Source organism: Lycium ferocissimum, chromosome 7 (assembly GCF_029784015.1).
Source record: "Lycium ferocissimum isolate CSIRO_LF1 chromosome 7, AGI_CSIRO_Lferr_CH_V1, whole genome shotgun sequence".
Classification (NCBI taxonomy): Eukaryota; Viridiplantae; Streptophyta; class Magnoliopsida; order Solanales; family Solanaceae; genus Lycium; species Lycium ferocissimum.
The window spans coordinates 35081752-35098648 of NC_081348.1; the positions used below are offsets into that span (position 1 = coordinate 35081752).

Consider the following 16897-nt stretch of genomic DNA (forward strand, 5'->3'; position numbering starts at 1 on the left):
ATTGCTCAGTTAACATTATTGACCCTCATAATTCTTTATTAAATGAATGATGCTTAATAGTTTTCTTCATCTATAGAAATAAGACGATTGAACGCAACTCAAATAACAAGCTGTAGTATTTCATATTTACTATTTGATAACACATTTAAGGGTGAATGTCACTTAACATTTCTTTTAAAAATACATAACCGATTTTTTTATCTTCACTTGTCATTGTTCACGTTTTTGTCCTACATCTCAAAATTATCATAGTTTATTATTTTTGTTAGTTGAAAGTAATTTTATTTTTATTCATGAAGTGATGGTTTAATTATAATATGATAAATTTTATTGATTATTTTCTTTTAGGGAGATTAATTGCATGGAATATATGATAGTGATAGTGTGCTTTAAGAAATTGTGATTCTTTTATTATTTAAAAGTTAAGAAGTTAGAGTTGGTTTGCATCTCATAATAACATTTTATACTTGTACAATCATGTTAGAAATTTTGTTTTCTATGAGTTTCTTTAATCATGTTTTTAAATTATTAATATATATTTTATAATTTTTATGTTATTATACTATTTTACTACATTATAAATTAACAATTTAAAGATCCATGGGACTTACCCTCCGTACTAAGCAAAACGGCACCTTTTAAAACATTGTTATGAACATAAATACGCTTACATGTAATTTAATAAACGCTAAACAGTGAATAAGTTTTAAGTCTCTTCTAAGTACATTGTGCAACTTTCTTTTAAATTTGTTTTATCTAAGTAGACGCTACTAGCAGTTTAAGGTCTACCGGAACTCCAGAAGAAGTATCTTCCCATGTCGTAACTGCACTATTCACTTTTTCCAAATACTTAACATCCACAAAGAGAATTCATAAAACCAAAAACTAATTATGGTTATAGACATGCTCTAATCTTCTACTCCCAAACTGGTTCACTGTGGATGGGATTTACTGAAGAGAAACAACTCCAGATCTAAAAAAACATTCATACAAGCTAAAGTGGTACAAAAGGTGAACAAGAAATAAAAATGTACATCAGAAATTGCATTCATACAAGAATTGACAGATAAATGTTCAGACAGAATAAGGAAATTACAGACTACAAATCACAGTGAAACTGAGCTTTCTTCAAGTGCCCGCCAATAATTCTGAGCCATCCTACAATCTACCATGTATCAAACATCAATCTGAGGCAGATGTGCATGAGAATGTTAGAGCACAGTTAAATCCTAAACTAAGACCTATAATTATTTCTTTTTTCACAGTTTCAAACATACACAAATTACATCTATCTCCGACCTGCGTTGGCCTCTCTACGTCTTCGTCTCCTCCCAGAACGACCCAAAAGGACTCTACCTTCACGACGAAGACGTCCAACTAGTGATATACCACTATCATCATTATCATCCCCACTATTGTCACTGTCTTCGTCAGAGTACTCAAAACCACCAATTGGGAGGTTTCGGTCAATTCCACCAGCACCTCTATCCACAGTGTCACTTATGTCCCTCTCATGCCGCCTCATAACCCGATTTGACCCAATATTACCTGCTGAACCAAAAGCCTGCAAAAACAGAAACACATTCATCAAGTTGCGATCGATTCCCGCACCAAAACCTTCATTCCCATTCATCATCTCATTTGCATCAAAACCCTCTTCATCCTCCGAATCAAAACCATAATGGCTTCCTTCTATCACATAATCACCAAAAACCACAGCCCCTGGCATAGAAGTAGTTATAGTGCTGATAACATCATCCCTCTCTCGTTCCCTCTCAAGCCTTCTCCATTTTTGTTCAAGAGAAGGATCTACCTCACGTGGCCTAGCACTGGGGTGCTCTGCCTTAACATGTTTTCGTATCTCCTTGTAGCTTCCAACAAACGAGCAATCATCCTGCATGCAGCTACGCTTCTTCATATTTAGATATTCTCTTGCAGGTTCAACCACAGTCCATCCCTTCACCTGGCCTCTACATAGTGGGCAAGCAACTTCTGTGACCTCAGTTTTCTCAGAAGGCCAAGTAGAAAATGAGTCAGCAGTTGGAGTATCAGTAGTACCCTGCGTAGGTTGATTATTATCTGGCAGTGTTGCTTTAGTGTAGGCTTTCTTGTACTGATCCAGGCAGTTTGAATAGCGCAAACTAGTTCCACACATGTAGGGGCGGCAACCTTTGTCATGAGAGGAACACAGGAGCAGCACGGCGTTATGGGGATATTCCATGCATACAGAACATGTTGCATCTTCCCAGTCTTTCTTCTCAAAGATTTTAGAGCATTTCTTTTGGTGAACATGTTCAGAAAGGTTAGCAGATGGCAAAGGATATGGGGTCGCCCTGCACCGTCGAGAACCATTCCTACGTCGTCCTGTGGTCCCTTTAGCCATTTCCTAAACAAATCTGCATGAATAGAACATCAATCATTTAGGATGATTGCACAAAATTAAAAAGAGAGCAGTCACATCCGATATCTGATAGGTGCTCGAAGTACGCTTCCTAACTATTTTACCTTTCTTAGAAGAAAAAATATCCCTCCTATTTTACAGTTCAATGCAGGACCAAAAAAAAGATATTGGGCAAAGATTTTACTACATGCAGTATACATCAATCATAAAATTCAGTGACATTAAGTGCTCTAGCAATCCATAGTGCATAGTGTTGCTAAGAACGTTGAAAAACAGATCAAGCATAAAACTAAGAGACAAGTGTTTGCTTCATTTTCTGGTATGTCTACGCACACAAAGGAAAGCATGAGGATCAGACAGGAAAGAAAAGTAGGATGCACCTTTAGCGAGAGAGTATCAGAGAAAATAATAAGTGGTACCAGATGAAGGAGCTATATGCATCCGTCTGATAATTGAATATACATCATATCAATCAACTATGCCCTCAATCCCAAATTAGTTGGAGTTAGCTATATGAATCCTTTGTGTCAATTAAGTTCTATTTGAAGCTAATATTCACAGCATAGTCAAATTTTACAATTAACTTGAATCCACCCTCAAAAAAATGGAGTGAAGGATTCAAACCAAGCCAACTAGGAATAGTTTGAATAGCATCATCACTGTAAGAACGCAAAGATACCCTCTGCTTACCTGAGAAGACAAAGGAAAAATACAGCTCCATGCCAAAAAGGCCAAAGACCACAGAAGACGGACGGAAGAACTTTTGTTCCCATCAAGAAGACAAATACAAACATGCACAGAAAGGCCATTAAATGAGATCAGCAGTTGCCTGAAAAGTAGCAGGTGCTAGGTGGTAAATCACAAGACTGACAGAAGACATCCTAGACCTTATATTTTACACAAGGAATGGATTCAAAATCTGAATATTGTCCGGAAGTTACTTCAATCCAACGCTCCTCAGAGAGGACAATAAGGAGGAATTGTCTCTAAAGGTATATTATGAACACCCCCCCCCCCCCAAAAAAAAAAAAAAAAAAAGAAGACATACAGGTGTAATAAAAAGCCACAGCATCATGATTCATGGGAGGAACTCACGAGTCAATTTCCTGCAAAGATGAAAACAGATACTCCCTCCCTTTCAATTTTATTCGACTCGGAAAGGAGCTTCATTTTATTTGACTCGACAAGGAGCTTAAGAAACGAATAAAGACTTTAGGAAGTTGTGATCTTAAACATATCCTAACATTTATGTGGTAACATGGGAAATTTAAATTAAATTGTGTCCAAATTTAGGGAGCGGTAGTTCTTTTTTAAAGAGACTAAAAGGGAATAGGTTCACATAAATTAAAACAGGGGGAGTAGCTAATATGTGCAAATATTCACGTGTGTATAACAACAAAAATCTGTATGACAAAATGTAAAAAAGACAGTCTGATCAGCAATTTGAGACGTTAACAAGAGACGCCTAAATGTTCAACCCATTTGCTGCAACTAAATAAATCTTCTTCTTTCAGGGAAAAAGGAAATATTTTTATAACCTCTCAAGCAAGTATAATTGGGATGCCCCCCTGAGTCTATCTCAAGTACCACCATCAAATCCCGAAACAACAAATGAGACAGTCAGTCTGATCAATTGAATTATAACAATGATAATCAGACTATCACAAAAAGTAATGCCAGACGAGGAGCCATAACGATCCGAACACCTCTTATAATTAACAAAATGATCCGACCACCTGATCACATCGAAATACCAATGACAAGTCATTAAAAATTGATTGCCTGCAAACATAAAGATCAATTTATGCAATGACTTAGTCAGAATTGCCTTAATTGCAATTCACATGACCTAAAAACACCAGCCAATTTGACCCCCATCGGTCTCACAGAATCATCAACCCAATTGGGTAAAAACACCTCACAACAACATACATTCAAACACCACGAATGAACATTCACATTACACACACCATCAAGCTAATTAAACTGATCAAAAAAAAAAAGAGAAGACTCACACCCACCTTGAGTTTCGAGCCAATCTAGATCCAAAAAATGATAATTGTGAGCACCAAAAAAAGTACACGATACCTCTATATATACCCCTATAAAATTCAACTCCCAACTATTTACCTACTATTTAAAGCAAAGGTAGGTTCAGAAAATACACGAAACAACGTGCCCCAGCACAACAATATCACGCGAGAATACAGATAACTAAACGAATTAATTAATACCAATAATACAAAAAAGCTCAGTTACAGCCTATTAAAATAAAATAAAAAAACAAAGCCAAGCACATGACTCCTTGACCTTTTGCAATCACCCATCAATCTCAGATTCACTATTAATTTTATCCAATTGTCCCATTATCCACAATATTTTACAATCAAATTAACAAAAAAAGGAGGATTCTTACCAAATAGATTAAATAGAGAGAGGTAGGGTTTTCTTTCTGGTAAAAAAGGAGAAGGAAATTAGAAGAGCGCGGGCATTGAAAATGAAAATAAATTTTTGGATTTGGAGGAAAAAGAAGGGAAAGAGGGGATTCGTGGAGTCATTTCTACGCTACTCTTTTTCTCCTCTCGACGGCACACTTAGGTGGCGGTTTCACTCGCGCCTGCTATTCACGCTCCCATTTAATTCTCATATAATATGTTTTTGCCAATACATATATAAAAAATTCTAACTTAATCAAAAATATTAAAACACATAAGGTGATGGCTTGATGCATGATACAATAAATGCAAATCTAAAATTTAAGTTTGATGAGTTCAAATTTATAAAATGTTATTAATTAATGAACTTTTTAGATAATGAGTTCGATTAACAGTTGATTAAGTTTTATTTTATATATATATATAAATGTGAACGCGGTAATCTAAGTATCATCTATTATGATCTGCGTTATGTTTTTGCATCTTTTCTTTGGTGGTTCTCCCGTCTGTCGCTGTTAATTACAATTTTCATGTTTTTTTTTTCTATACACAAATAAACTATAAGTCTAAGTAAATAACTAAGTAAATAAGTTTTCTATTTGTAATCTTTAAGTTTATAAATAATTTTTTTATTAGTAATTTTTAAGCTTGTTATTTCTTGTTTATTTAACACTTCCTCCGTCTCAATCAAAACTTGTGAATTGCTTACTTTGCAAAGGTTTGGAGACATTACTTGAAAAAATGAATAGACAACAATAAGATTTATAAATAAATTTCATTTATGAGGAGCAAAATTATATAAACATTTCTTTTTACACAAATTTTGAATGTTTGCATTTTGTGTGTTACTCGAGAGTGAAGCTACTCGTGATGAGTGGTTAGATGATTGGTATTTGCATTAGTTTGAGACGTGAGGTGTTTCATTAACATTGGGAATCGTGACACTAGACTAATTGACACGTCAGTTTTAAGTTTGCGGAGGTACTAGAGCATATTCCTATTTTATGTTTTCTCACATTTTTCGAAACAATGTCAGATGAAAGTAATAGTATTGCTAGTAATATATTTTGAGTAACCTTGTACTAAGAAAAGAAATTAACAATTAAAACATGTCCATGTGAGCTTGTACCAGAAAATAAAAACTTTTCAACTTTTGTTCTCAATTCTTCATATACATATTTTTCCAAAATTATAAAAGAATATATCTTTGTTGTACGGCTATAAAACAAAGTTTCTGTTTGGTCTTCAAATGATAATGCAAAGGATATTGTGATGTAATGGTGGAAGATGATGTATTAAATGGCCACCAACAAACAATGCCCTAATATGAAATTAAAAAATTTAATTTGAAAATAAATTAAACCTCCATTTTCAATATTTTCCAAAAGACTAATGAAAAAGTATTTGAAACCATCAAGTTCATTCTATTTTTACAGATATCAATATCCTTCACTTACATCAACCTAAAGGAATTTTGATAAATAAAAAAAAAGACAATTAATATGCCAATTATGATTTATACTTGTCCCACCTACCCATCACACTCTCTCACAATGTTCCTAAGAATTTGGCCATTGTTTCATTGTCAAATAGAAAGCCATTCTATTTTGTTTACCTGCTTTTCTTTTTCAACTTAGGCACAATATGTCAAAACATTAACATCAAAATCTATGTTACTCATATTATTAAACTGCCTTTCATTCAACAAAATTTTCGTATAGTCCTTTGCATTTTTATCTTTTTTGTTAAAACCATCTAGTATGCAGAACTCGCATACCCTATCAAACTTATCAACATGTCATGAAGGTTCCATTAATGAAAAGCATTCATTATCAAGGATCAATCTCAAAACTTCTGACAAAGAAATCTCATTTATCCCACCACATCTCTTAGTTTTTTTTTATATTATCCATTAAGCTATTATGGTCCCCAGTTCAACTAGTATTGAATTTTTTTTTTTTTTTTTTTTTAAAATATAGTGTAATTGTAAATGTAAATTGATCCAAATCATTATGGAGTTAAGACATATAAAGGAAAAGCGTGTAAGGCAAGAAGAGTCATTAAGAAAAGAGAGTATAATAAATTCTAAGAGTTCTGCTACTTGAATATGATTCTTCTGTTATTTTAATTTTTTCTACATTAACATAACAAATAACTCTTGTTTTTTTCTCTCTCGGAATGTACAATCTCATGAACAATAAGTAGCATTTCTAATTATGAGTTGCGTTGTAAGATAGTTATTTGAAACTTTGAAATATGTATTATACTTTTCAGCTTTTTCTTTTGAGAAATAGCCACCATATTAACAACTGAAACTTCAGGATACAACAGGCAACAGCAACAACGTAACATACTCAGGATAGTGAAATTTCATGATGGTTACTATATTTTAATTACATCCTTACATAGAATTAGAAAGTGGCTATTTTTGAATCAATATAAGTACCTAATAGTTGATACACCTTCACAACTCATAATTTGTCTAGTTCAACTATATAAATTATGAATTTACAAGTAACACCTAATGTGCTGGATCACTTACTCTTTACATTTCGTAATTAAGATGAATTATATTTTATTATCTTGCGAGATTGCGCATGTAAGTATACATCGACACGAGAGTAGTAATGATCAAGAAAAGAAAATAAAGTTAAGCTTTAATTGACTACATATTGCCAAGGCTAAGTGAGAGTGAAGCAATAAAACATAAGAACAGGTAATCAATGAATTGTTGTATTTGATCCGCATTACATGTCTTTAAGATTATTAGTATCTAATTACCTTTAATCTCTCATTAATGTCACACTTAATTAATACTCTACTAATTAGTAGAATAGTAATGATAGGAAATAAAAAGAATAAATAGTTTCTTATTTTTCTTTAAAAAGTCGAAACAAACTCAGTTTATCAAAACGACTATTCCTTGAGACTAGAGAAAAGTAAGAGCCTGTTTGGATGAAATTTAAAAAAAAAGAAATTATAAATTGTTTTAGACTTATAAATTATTTTAGATAAGTTAAGCTCAAACAGTTTCAATTATTTTTTTAAACTTATTTTAAGACAAATGACTTTTTAATCGACTAAATGCAAACACTCAAAAAAACGTGAACTTATAAGCCAATCCAAACGGGCTCTAAATAGGATTGGTTTATTAGCAAGAAATTGAAACCATTACTATTTGGTAAGACTAAAAGCAATACACCTGATATTCCAACATGAATATTAAAGGTCATTTTTTTGGGCTAAATGGCCTGTGGGTTTGTTCCATCTTTTGTGGGTTAATCTGTTAACTGTCTCTCGCGTGAAACATTGTAGGTTTACAGATGAGGGATCGGATCACCACCCCCATATTAAAGCATACAATTTAGGTCACATGCCATGTTAGTAGCCTGTCACAATCCTCCTCTTTCCTAGAATAAATTACATCATCAACTCACATGAACCTCGCTTTCATCTTTAAGCAATCACAGCCAACTATAGAGGAAAAAGAAAAAGAATCCAGAAAAGTACAAAGCTGGCCGAATCATATGCCAATACAAAAAATGGAAAAGGAACCAAAGTGGGAGGACCAGGCTCAATCTTTTTTGGCCTAAATACATAGATGAAATGTTAAAGAGAACAAATCGTTAGAAGTAACAGCCATAGATATCACAGCATTAGAGAGAAGCTCAGTCCAAAAAAAGAAAAAGAAAAAGCAAAAAAATACGCAACATGGGTGGGGAGTAGACGGGCAAATTGAAAAAGCATATTTTTGGACTCTCCTACATGATGTTACAATACCCGCTAAGGGCTATACTAGTTTCCTATTGACCTTTGGAGGCATCATCTCCAGGTGGTGGTGGTGGTAGGTCATCTTCATCATGGTAGATGTTTTCAGCCATCTGCCAGATTTGTAGTATATTATCCTCGGCAACACTAGCGACGACCCAATCTTCACATGGGTTCCACGAGAAGTCCGAAATTTTACTTGTATGGCCACCATGAATAAAGAGCAACTCTGGCGGTCCATCTTCTGCATCTTCTGGAGTTTGTTCTTCTTCGATCCTAAACCAAAATTAAAAAATAAATTTCAGGTTTACTGCTGCCTATAGATCTCGAGAGAAACATTATATATAAAACCTCTAGTGATTCTTGTGAATCATCCAAAAATCCCGTGTAACGCCATTAAAAATAAAAGCAACGGCATTCAAGCCTAATGTTAAATGTATCACTGAGCAGAAATTGTTTTTTGACATAGCAAAATATCATGGTAAAAACTAGTGTTTCTGTAGTTCCGCATTAAGTACATGTTCAAATCATTGACGCAATGATATCTATAATCTCTTGGTCCAACTTTAATACGACAAGTTTTTCACAAAGCAAAAAACAATAGAATGGCTACCAAATAATTCAGTGAATAAAATGTGAATATTTTGAAATTGAACTTTGAAATCCCAGATACTGAGACTTGGATCAGAAACTAAGATTCGGACCACATGATACTACAATTGTACACCTGGATTATCATGTGCACAAATCAACATGGAACTTCAAGTCCACACATGACAGTACTCAGTAGAGCATATGATGATAGTCATTTTCACATGCTAGGACAATTCCGTACAATATTGGCTCAAATACACAACAGGATGACCCTATTTCTGAGTTCTAAATCCATATAGTTGAGTAAGGTGACACAGTTGCAACTTAATAAAGTGAAGTGCCATAATATTAATCAAGGTCTAAAAGATGCTTTTCCAAATAAATGAGATTGATTGAGAATGAACGAACAAAAGCAGACAATGAAATGGCATAGCTTTTCTGCCCACTTTTTCATGAGGTGGTTTTCTACGGAGTTCTAGGGCTTGATGCAGAAGAGGGAGGGAATGGGGATGATACATCCCAACTCTAGGTGAACTATAGCTGGCAAGATAAGGGAGGTGTTAACGTATAGATACAACAACATACCCAATATAATCCCACGAGTGGGGTTTGGGGAGGATAACGTATAGATAGAATCACAAAAATTCAAAACATCAAAGAGCTACAGAGAATCCCACTTCTACAGACCTGTGACTAAGAAAAGCACCCACTGGACATACAGAACATTCACTCTGATATTACAGTCTAGTAGGGATAGTTGGAAGATTAACCTGCTGAGATCCCAAACCATGAGTCTCCTACCGAGGCAACAAGAAGCTAAGATGGTCTCATTCTTCGGATTCCACCCAACCTGGAAAACTTCCTCCCTGTAGAAAAGTTACAAGGGAAGTAATGATGACTAACTGTAAAATAAGATGTATGAGCGATAATCCACTTCAAACTTTCTATTATACTCCCTCCGTTTCAATTTATGTGAACCAATTTGACTGGGCACGGAGTTTAAGAAAAAAGAGAAGACTATTAAACTTGTGGTGTAAAATGAGGCACATATATTTTGTGTGGCTATAAATCATTGCATAAAGGTAAATTGTTTCCAAAGATGGAGGGAGTACTATTTTACATGAATGATGAAAGAGCCAAAATTTTACTCAGAAGTATATGTAAGAAAGACATCTTACTTGTGACAGTCCAAAGTATGCAGTGCACTATGAATCTTGCGTAGATCAAATAATTTAACTGTCTTATCTGTAGACCCTGTTGCTACAACCCATTCGTTAAAGGGGTTGAAAGCTAAGCAGTTAACCTGATCAAAAGAGAAAGGAGGTCAACCACACAGAATCATGTACTCAAACATGCTTGCTTACAGATACTAAAGATCTACTTAACTGCATTAAGAAAGGTTTTTCATCTAATAGGCAATGTCCAGTAATGATCATGCTTCGCACATGATAAGTAACCAGAACACCATCAAAACGGGCCCATTTAAGAGTTATGTCTATCTAATGAAGCAGCATAGAGTAGTGGTGGTGGTGGTTTTTTTTTTGTGTGTGTGGGTGGGTGGGGGGGGGGGGGGGTGTCCTTGAGCCATTTAAAGTCAAAATTCACAAACATAGGGAAGCAATCAAAACCTATGTTGCTCGGACCCTTCACTTTTGCTGCCGTTCCCGTGTCCGACACGACACCGGATTCGTGTCGGATCTGGTCAAACGACATTGGATACTTTGACCAAATCCAAGTACCAATCTGAGAAAAAATTTGAGGCTAAATTGAAAGAAACGGAGAGCTCTTGAAGAGTGGACACTTATTGTATCTAGAAGAGTTTCAAGTTAATTAAAAATTAAAATTTAATTATAAATGAAACATAACTTTAAAAAATTATTTTTGTTTTTTATTTCTAGGCATAGATTTAGTTATTTTTCTTATAATTTTGAATTATTTTAGCCGAATCCCCACACCCGTATCCGCACCTAGATCCGTACCCCCGAATCTTAAAATTTAGATTATGCCGAATCCGACCTCTAGATCCGTACCCGTATCCGATACTCGACACCGAGTCCGAGCAACATAGATCAAAACATATGCTAGTTCAAAGAATATCTTACAGCATGCACCTAAAGTCAACACAAAAGAGTGGAAAAAAGCATATCATAGGGTTCATATCAGGGTGTTTTATGTGAGAACTAAATCAACTGATTCAGCAGTGTGCTAGGTCGGGAAGGAGATATAGAGCTAATGGAGCAACATGAAGATGCACCACATTGTATATATGAGACAAAAAGCAACCCAAACGTGAAAGTCGAATTATATTTTTCACAGACAGCACTATCACTTGGTTGCACATTCCGGCATTGTAAATCTTATGAATAAAGAAGTATGGGTAAAAATTGGAAAATACAAAATTCTAGTTTTAAGAAAAACTGTAATTATTTTGTAAGCACAAGATTCTCACATTCCATGCAAGGAAATCAAAAGAATGCCAACTATGTTAATAAGAAATATCCAGGTGGTTCCCCAACAGTCAAAAGGAAAGCACTGTCAACTGCACAAATATGGAAAAGTCCAGCTAAGAAGTCTAAGCGCACCTCGCTCTGATGTGCGACTACAGATTGTATAGGCTTGGTGACTGATGGAGTTCGCAGATCCCATACGTGCAGATACTGATCATCCCCAACAGAGCCAAATAAATACTCATGCCTCAAATGCCATGCTACATCCTCTACAACACCTTCATGAACCTATACATTTTAAATATTAGAATAAACCAAGAAAGGTTGACAAAAGCATAATGGGAAAATAATCCAAGAGACAAGATTCTTGTCCAGGTTCTGTAGACAGAAACTTCAGGCAGCAAAGAGCAGATATGATGTGACTATAAATATCCTTTGAGGTAAAGTAAAAGTTAGGACACTATTGAAGTTTCAGTTTGACTTTTGTAACATGATATTAATAAGAAGGGCTACATGGTCTGTGAAGAGAACTCATGCAGTTCTGCTTCACTTGCCGTTCTTTTACTTCAAGGTGCCTGAGGATGTTTGCTAGGAGGGAAAGCATGCAAGTTCTCCTCCATATATCAATTATAGTAATTTGCATGAGATAAAAGTACAAGCAGTAAGCAGGTGCAGCAAATTGATAACAATATGCAGCGTAAAAGGCAGTAACCAGTGCAGACTCGTCAAAAATGCATAAGGCAAACCTTAAATATCTGCATAGCATCTAGGGCCTTATTTTTGGGAGTGGCATTAATGTCCCATAAACATATCTGAGCGTCATCTGAACCACTCAATAAATGACCCTGCTTAAACTGACTCCACGACAAACCGTAGCCCTCTGTGCTGTGGCCTCTTAACCTCAAATCTGGATTACATGCACCATCTAGAGGAGGCTTAGATGGATGTTTACTGTAGTCAAAAACATAAACTTCAGCACTAACTGTCTTAGTAGCAATGATAAATGGGTTTTGGGGCATATATCGAGCCCGATTGACCTCTCCATCATGATTTATCTGCTGGATTATTTGTACCTGGAAGAGAAATATTTGTCAGTATATATAAGTCACTCAATGTTGAAAGAGTGTCACTAAGTTCACTCTGGTGTTGATGGGGAAATAATAGTACAGCAAGAAGATATGGAAATGGGGCCTCCAATGATAATTGGCACCGATAGACCATTTTAAAAAACTTCTTTAAGAGAATTGGATTTTACGGTTCCATGTCCTCTTCATAAATAGAAGGATTTATTATCAACTTCCCACTGAATCCACACGTCAATAATAACTTTTATAACAGGTAGCATCAATGTACACTAAAAGGATATAGTCATAAATGGTATTCATAGAAGAAGCTTTTCGAAGTTCCTTAGCTGGCAATTCAGAACTTCATTAATTTTCTCCAGCAACATTGCTGTTTTCGATCATCTTCGTATTCAGTTGAGTGGAGCAACTTAACCAATAGTTTTATAACTCTAACCAAATCAGGAAGCACTGGCTATTTGTTACTACTCATTTCACCTACGCTATCAGCAAGCCACTACTGAGTTGGGCTCCAAGCATCACTATTCATATAACAACCTCAAGCGTCCTTTCACGAAAGAGCATTCCAACTATATCAGGACTCAGAAAGAAGCAGAGGAATAATAAAAACTCAAACTACAACAATACAGAAAACTTCAATAAGAACTTGTCAGTCAAAGCGTTAACTCTGTCCAAAGGGACTGGCCTGTTAGGTGCCATGGTGAGTTGGTAATGTTGTGCTATTTATGCTAGCCCCTTTTTTCTCCTTCGGTAAATTTCTAATGAAACTTTAATTGTACCTTAAGCTGAAATTCAGGAATTGAACTGACAACTTCCAATTCACAACTACCTAGTAAATAAGCTCAACAAAGGAGAAAACTTTAAGCCACGTGATATATAACATAACCCTAGAGCTAGCCAAATCCAAGAATTCTTAAACAAGCAGCCCTAGAACAACTAAACTCTAGTAAAATCACATATATCCCAGACCTTCACACTGAAATTAGCCAAAAATGTACTCCCTTTGTTTCAATTTGTTTGTCTTACTTTCCTTTTTAGTCCGTTTCGAAAAGAATGTCTATTTCCTTTTTTTGGCAACTCTTTAGTTCCACCTTTCCACATGGCATATTTAAGACCACAAGAGTACCACCAAAGCATCCAAAAACTTCCAGAGCTAGTCAAATTCAAGAGATTCTTTAAACAAGCAGCCCTGGAACAACTAAACACTAGCAAGAAATCACATAAATCTCACACCTTCACACTGAAATTAACTAGTCAAATTCAAGAGATTCTTTAAACAAGCAGCCCTGGAACAACTAAACACTAGCAAGAAATCACATAAATCTCACACCTTCACACTGAAATTAACCAAAACACGTAACAACAAAGCATCAAAGAACTTCAAGAAAACCCACAAAAACAGTCAAATAAGGCATAAAAACACAAGACATTCAAACCTTTCCATTCGCACAACCAAAATTCAAGAGAATCTTTAAACAAGCAGCCCTAGACCAACTAAACTAGCGAAAATTCACATAAATCTCATACCTTCACTGAATTTAACCAAAATATCAACAACAAAGCATCCAAAAACTTCAAGAACACCAAAAAAGGAAAACCCACTTAAACAGCCAAACAATGCATAAAAACAAAAGGAGAAATAAACCTTGCCAATGACATTTTGGTACAATCGACATATCTTTAATCTAACACCACAAGATTCAAAAATCTTCTTTGCTTTCTTAAACTATGTGTCAAGTCATAACCAGACAAACAAACTGAAACAAAGGGAGTAACAACAAAGCATCCAAGAACTACCAGAAGTCCAAAAAAGGCAAACCCCACATAAACAGTCAAACAAAACAAACTCAAACCTTTCCATTAGCACAACCAAATCCGCCAAATTCAGACCGATCATCATCATAATGTCGAGCATCATTCTCAGCATCTTCAAGAGGTAACTGAACCTGAGCAAGCATAAGATAATTAGGCTCATTTTCCGACGTATGAGTCCCTAAAATCATTTTCTGAACCGAATAATCCTTTCCAGGTGGCTCTTCACGGTCAGGCAACCATTCTACAGTGAGTGAAGGCCATTCAAGAGCGTGGGTAATAACCAGATCGTAAAGAAAAGGTGTATTTTTCTTCCAAATCTTGTACTCTTCGTTTATAAGCCTTTCTTCAATTTCACCTCTCATCTCATCCTCGTCTTTACCCATTACACGATTTTAGCAACTGGGTTTCGATTTTTTTATTCTTTTTCTCTTCAATTTCAGTGTGTGTAAATGAGCGGGTGTTGGGGGTTTTGTGGAGTTTGGGGATTTTTACGAGGGTTTGTAGAGAATTGGAGGGAACTGCTATTTTTCAGTTTTCTTTTTTGTGGATATCTAAAAGGGTTTTATATTAGTAGGAGTATAGGTGGGCTGTGACCCGAAGCACGAGTGTTCTAGATTAAGGGGATCTTTGCATAAATAGCCGCTTGATCACTGTTTTTTTTCTTCTTCTAGTCGCTATACGCTTATTATACGTCTATTGTATATTTGACTGTTACTTTTGTTTCACTGGTATCCAGACTGCATACATAGGTTAAATTTTCTAGATTGATTTAATTAATTCGTGAATATATTTCCACAGTACAGTCAAAACGGGTCACTCCAACCCAAGTGTTATGGGCTAAGGAATTCATGTTTTTTGCGCGGATTATCCTTCTTTTGGGATGGACCCCAACTTATGCCTCAAGTCAGAAGTTAGATCCCAACTTATATCTTTAGGTAAATTTTTATTCAAAGTTAGATCTTAAGGCAGAGGTTTATAAAATTTCAATAAAATAATTTATTATTTTTTCTTTAAGGCAAAGTTTGAAACTCAACTTATACCCTGCGAATTCCAACTTATGCCTTGCAAAAAAATTTAAAATTTTTGACTGAACGGGAATTCGAACTTAAAACCAAGAGGCTTTTAGCGAAGGGAAAAAATTAAAGACCGTTGATTTGAGGGACAAAAATTAAAGATCACCCCCAAAGAAGCACAATCCTACAAATTGCCTTAAGGAATTCATTTTTTTGCACGGATTGCCCTGCGTTTGGGGTGGTCTTTAAATTTTGCCCCTCAAATTTGTGGTCTTTAAATTTTGCCCTTCATATTTGTGGTCTTTAAATTTTGCCCTTTGCTTGGAAAGATGAGCGAATACATGAAGTTCTGGTGGTTCGAACCCCCGCTCGGGCATAAAATAAAAAATAATTTCGCAAAGCGGGGCGCAGGGGGTGTATGATCCAACATACAATCTTTAAGAAAAAGTTAAAGTTATGCCGGATCCGCATAACTAAAATTACGTCCCTCGAAGCAAAGTACGTACTTTTAGTTAAACACATAACTAAAAGTACATTTAGGGGGCATACTAAATTTAAACTTTGCCTTATAAGGCAAACTTTTTTTTTTTTTTTTTGGTTGAAAGTCTATTTTATTCCATCCAAAAAACTTGTACGGCCAAAGTTGAAGTTTTACCTTCAACCGTACATGGTAAAATTCCTACACACTAACTTGTATAAGTCAAACTAGAGCAACTATTACATTAAAAAAACAACGAACGGTTTAATCAACTACACTTAGCTAGGGATAGAATTCATAAGAAAAGAGCTCTTTGCCATTTGAAGTTGTTCCTGCCCTTGGATGTGAATATGTTGTGCAATCTCTCTCAGTAGCTATCGGAAGAAGCCGAGTGTTTTGAAATCACAGTAGGTTCCTTTCTCTCCAAACCAATGCCACTAGCATACCAAAAATGCGACGAAGTAATGGAGCGATGGCACGATTTGTGTCAGCAATGTGTGAGATCCATTTGATTTCATCTTGCCCCCTATTCTTCTAAGCGTACCCCCGGCCATGCCAATAATCTATACCACAGTCCTTTTGTGATGGAGCATTCAAAATAAAGATGGGAAAATATTTCTTGGGTCCGCACGTAAGATGCAATCGAGTGGCACTTGAATGCCAAATTTACGAAGTCTATCAACGATTCTAATCTACCTTGTATTGTCACGAAAAGTGTGAATTTGTATCGGAAAGGACATTTGGTTGCGACGATAATACTTTTCCATGTAACTTTGGTATATATCTTGAAAAAATACATATATATGCTTCAAGGCAAAGTTTGCCCATAAGGCATAAGTATGCCCCCATCGGCATAAGTTTGGT

The 16897-nt window shown here is 35.4% G+C and overlaps 2 protein-coding genes across 5 annotated transcripts; both read right to left on the reverse strand.

The window, feature by feature from the left end:
• Positions 1-1023: 1023 nt before the first annotated feature.
• LOC132064623 (uncharacterized) lies at positions 1024-4833 on the reverse strand. Of its 4 annotated transcripts, none has more exons than XM_059457670.1 (2): positions 4818-4833; positions 1024-2396 (listed from the first exon to the last, which is right to left on the reverse strand). In XM_059457670.1, the coding sequence occupies exon 2, from the start codon at positions 2381-2383 to the stop codon at positions 1289-1291; it is 1095 nt and encodes a 364-aa protein (XP_059313653.1). In that variant the 5' UTR covers positions 2384-2396; positions 4818-4833; the 3' UTR covers positions 1024-1288. The 4 variants fall into 4 exon arrangements, with proteins under 4 accessions (XP_059313653.1, XP_059313652.1, XP_059313650.1 ...); XM_059457669.1 differs by lacking the exon at positions 4818-4833 and adding an exon at positions 4712-4730; XM_059457667.1 differs by lacking the exon at positions 4818-4833 and adding an exon at positions 4423-4661.
• Positions 4834-8396: 3563 nt separating this feature from the next.
• On the reverse strand, positions 8397-15011 carry LOC132064624 (WD-40 repeat-containing protein MSI1). Its single transcript, XM_059457671.1, has 6 exons — positions 14581-15011; positions 12392-12718; positions 11781-11933; positions 10377-10501; positions 9969-10064; positions 8397-8880 (listed from the first exon to the last, which is right to left on the reverse strand). The coding sequence occupies exons 1-6, from the start codon at positions 14923-14925 to the stop codon at positions 8640-8642; spliced, it is 1287 nt and encodes a 428-aa protein (XP_059313654.1). The 5' UTR covers positions 14926-15011; the 3' UTR covers positions 8397-8639.
• Between the last annotated feature and the right edge of the window lie 1886 nt (positions 15012-16897).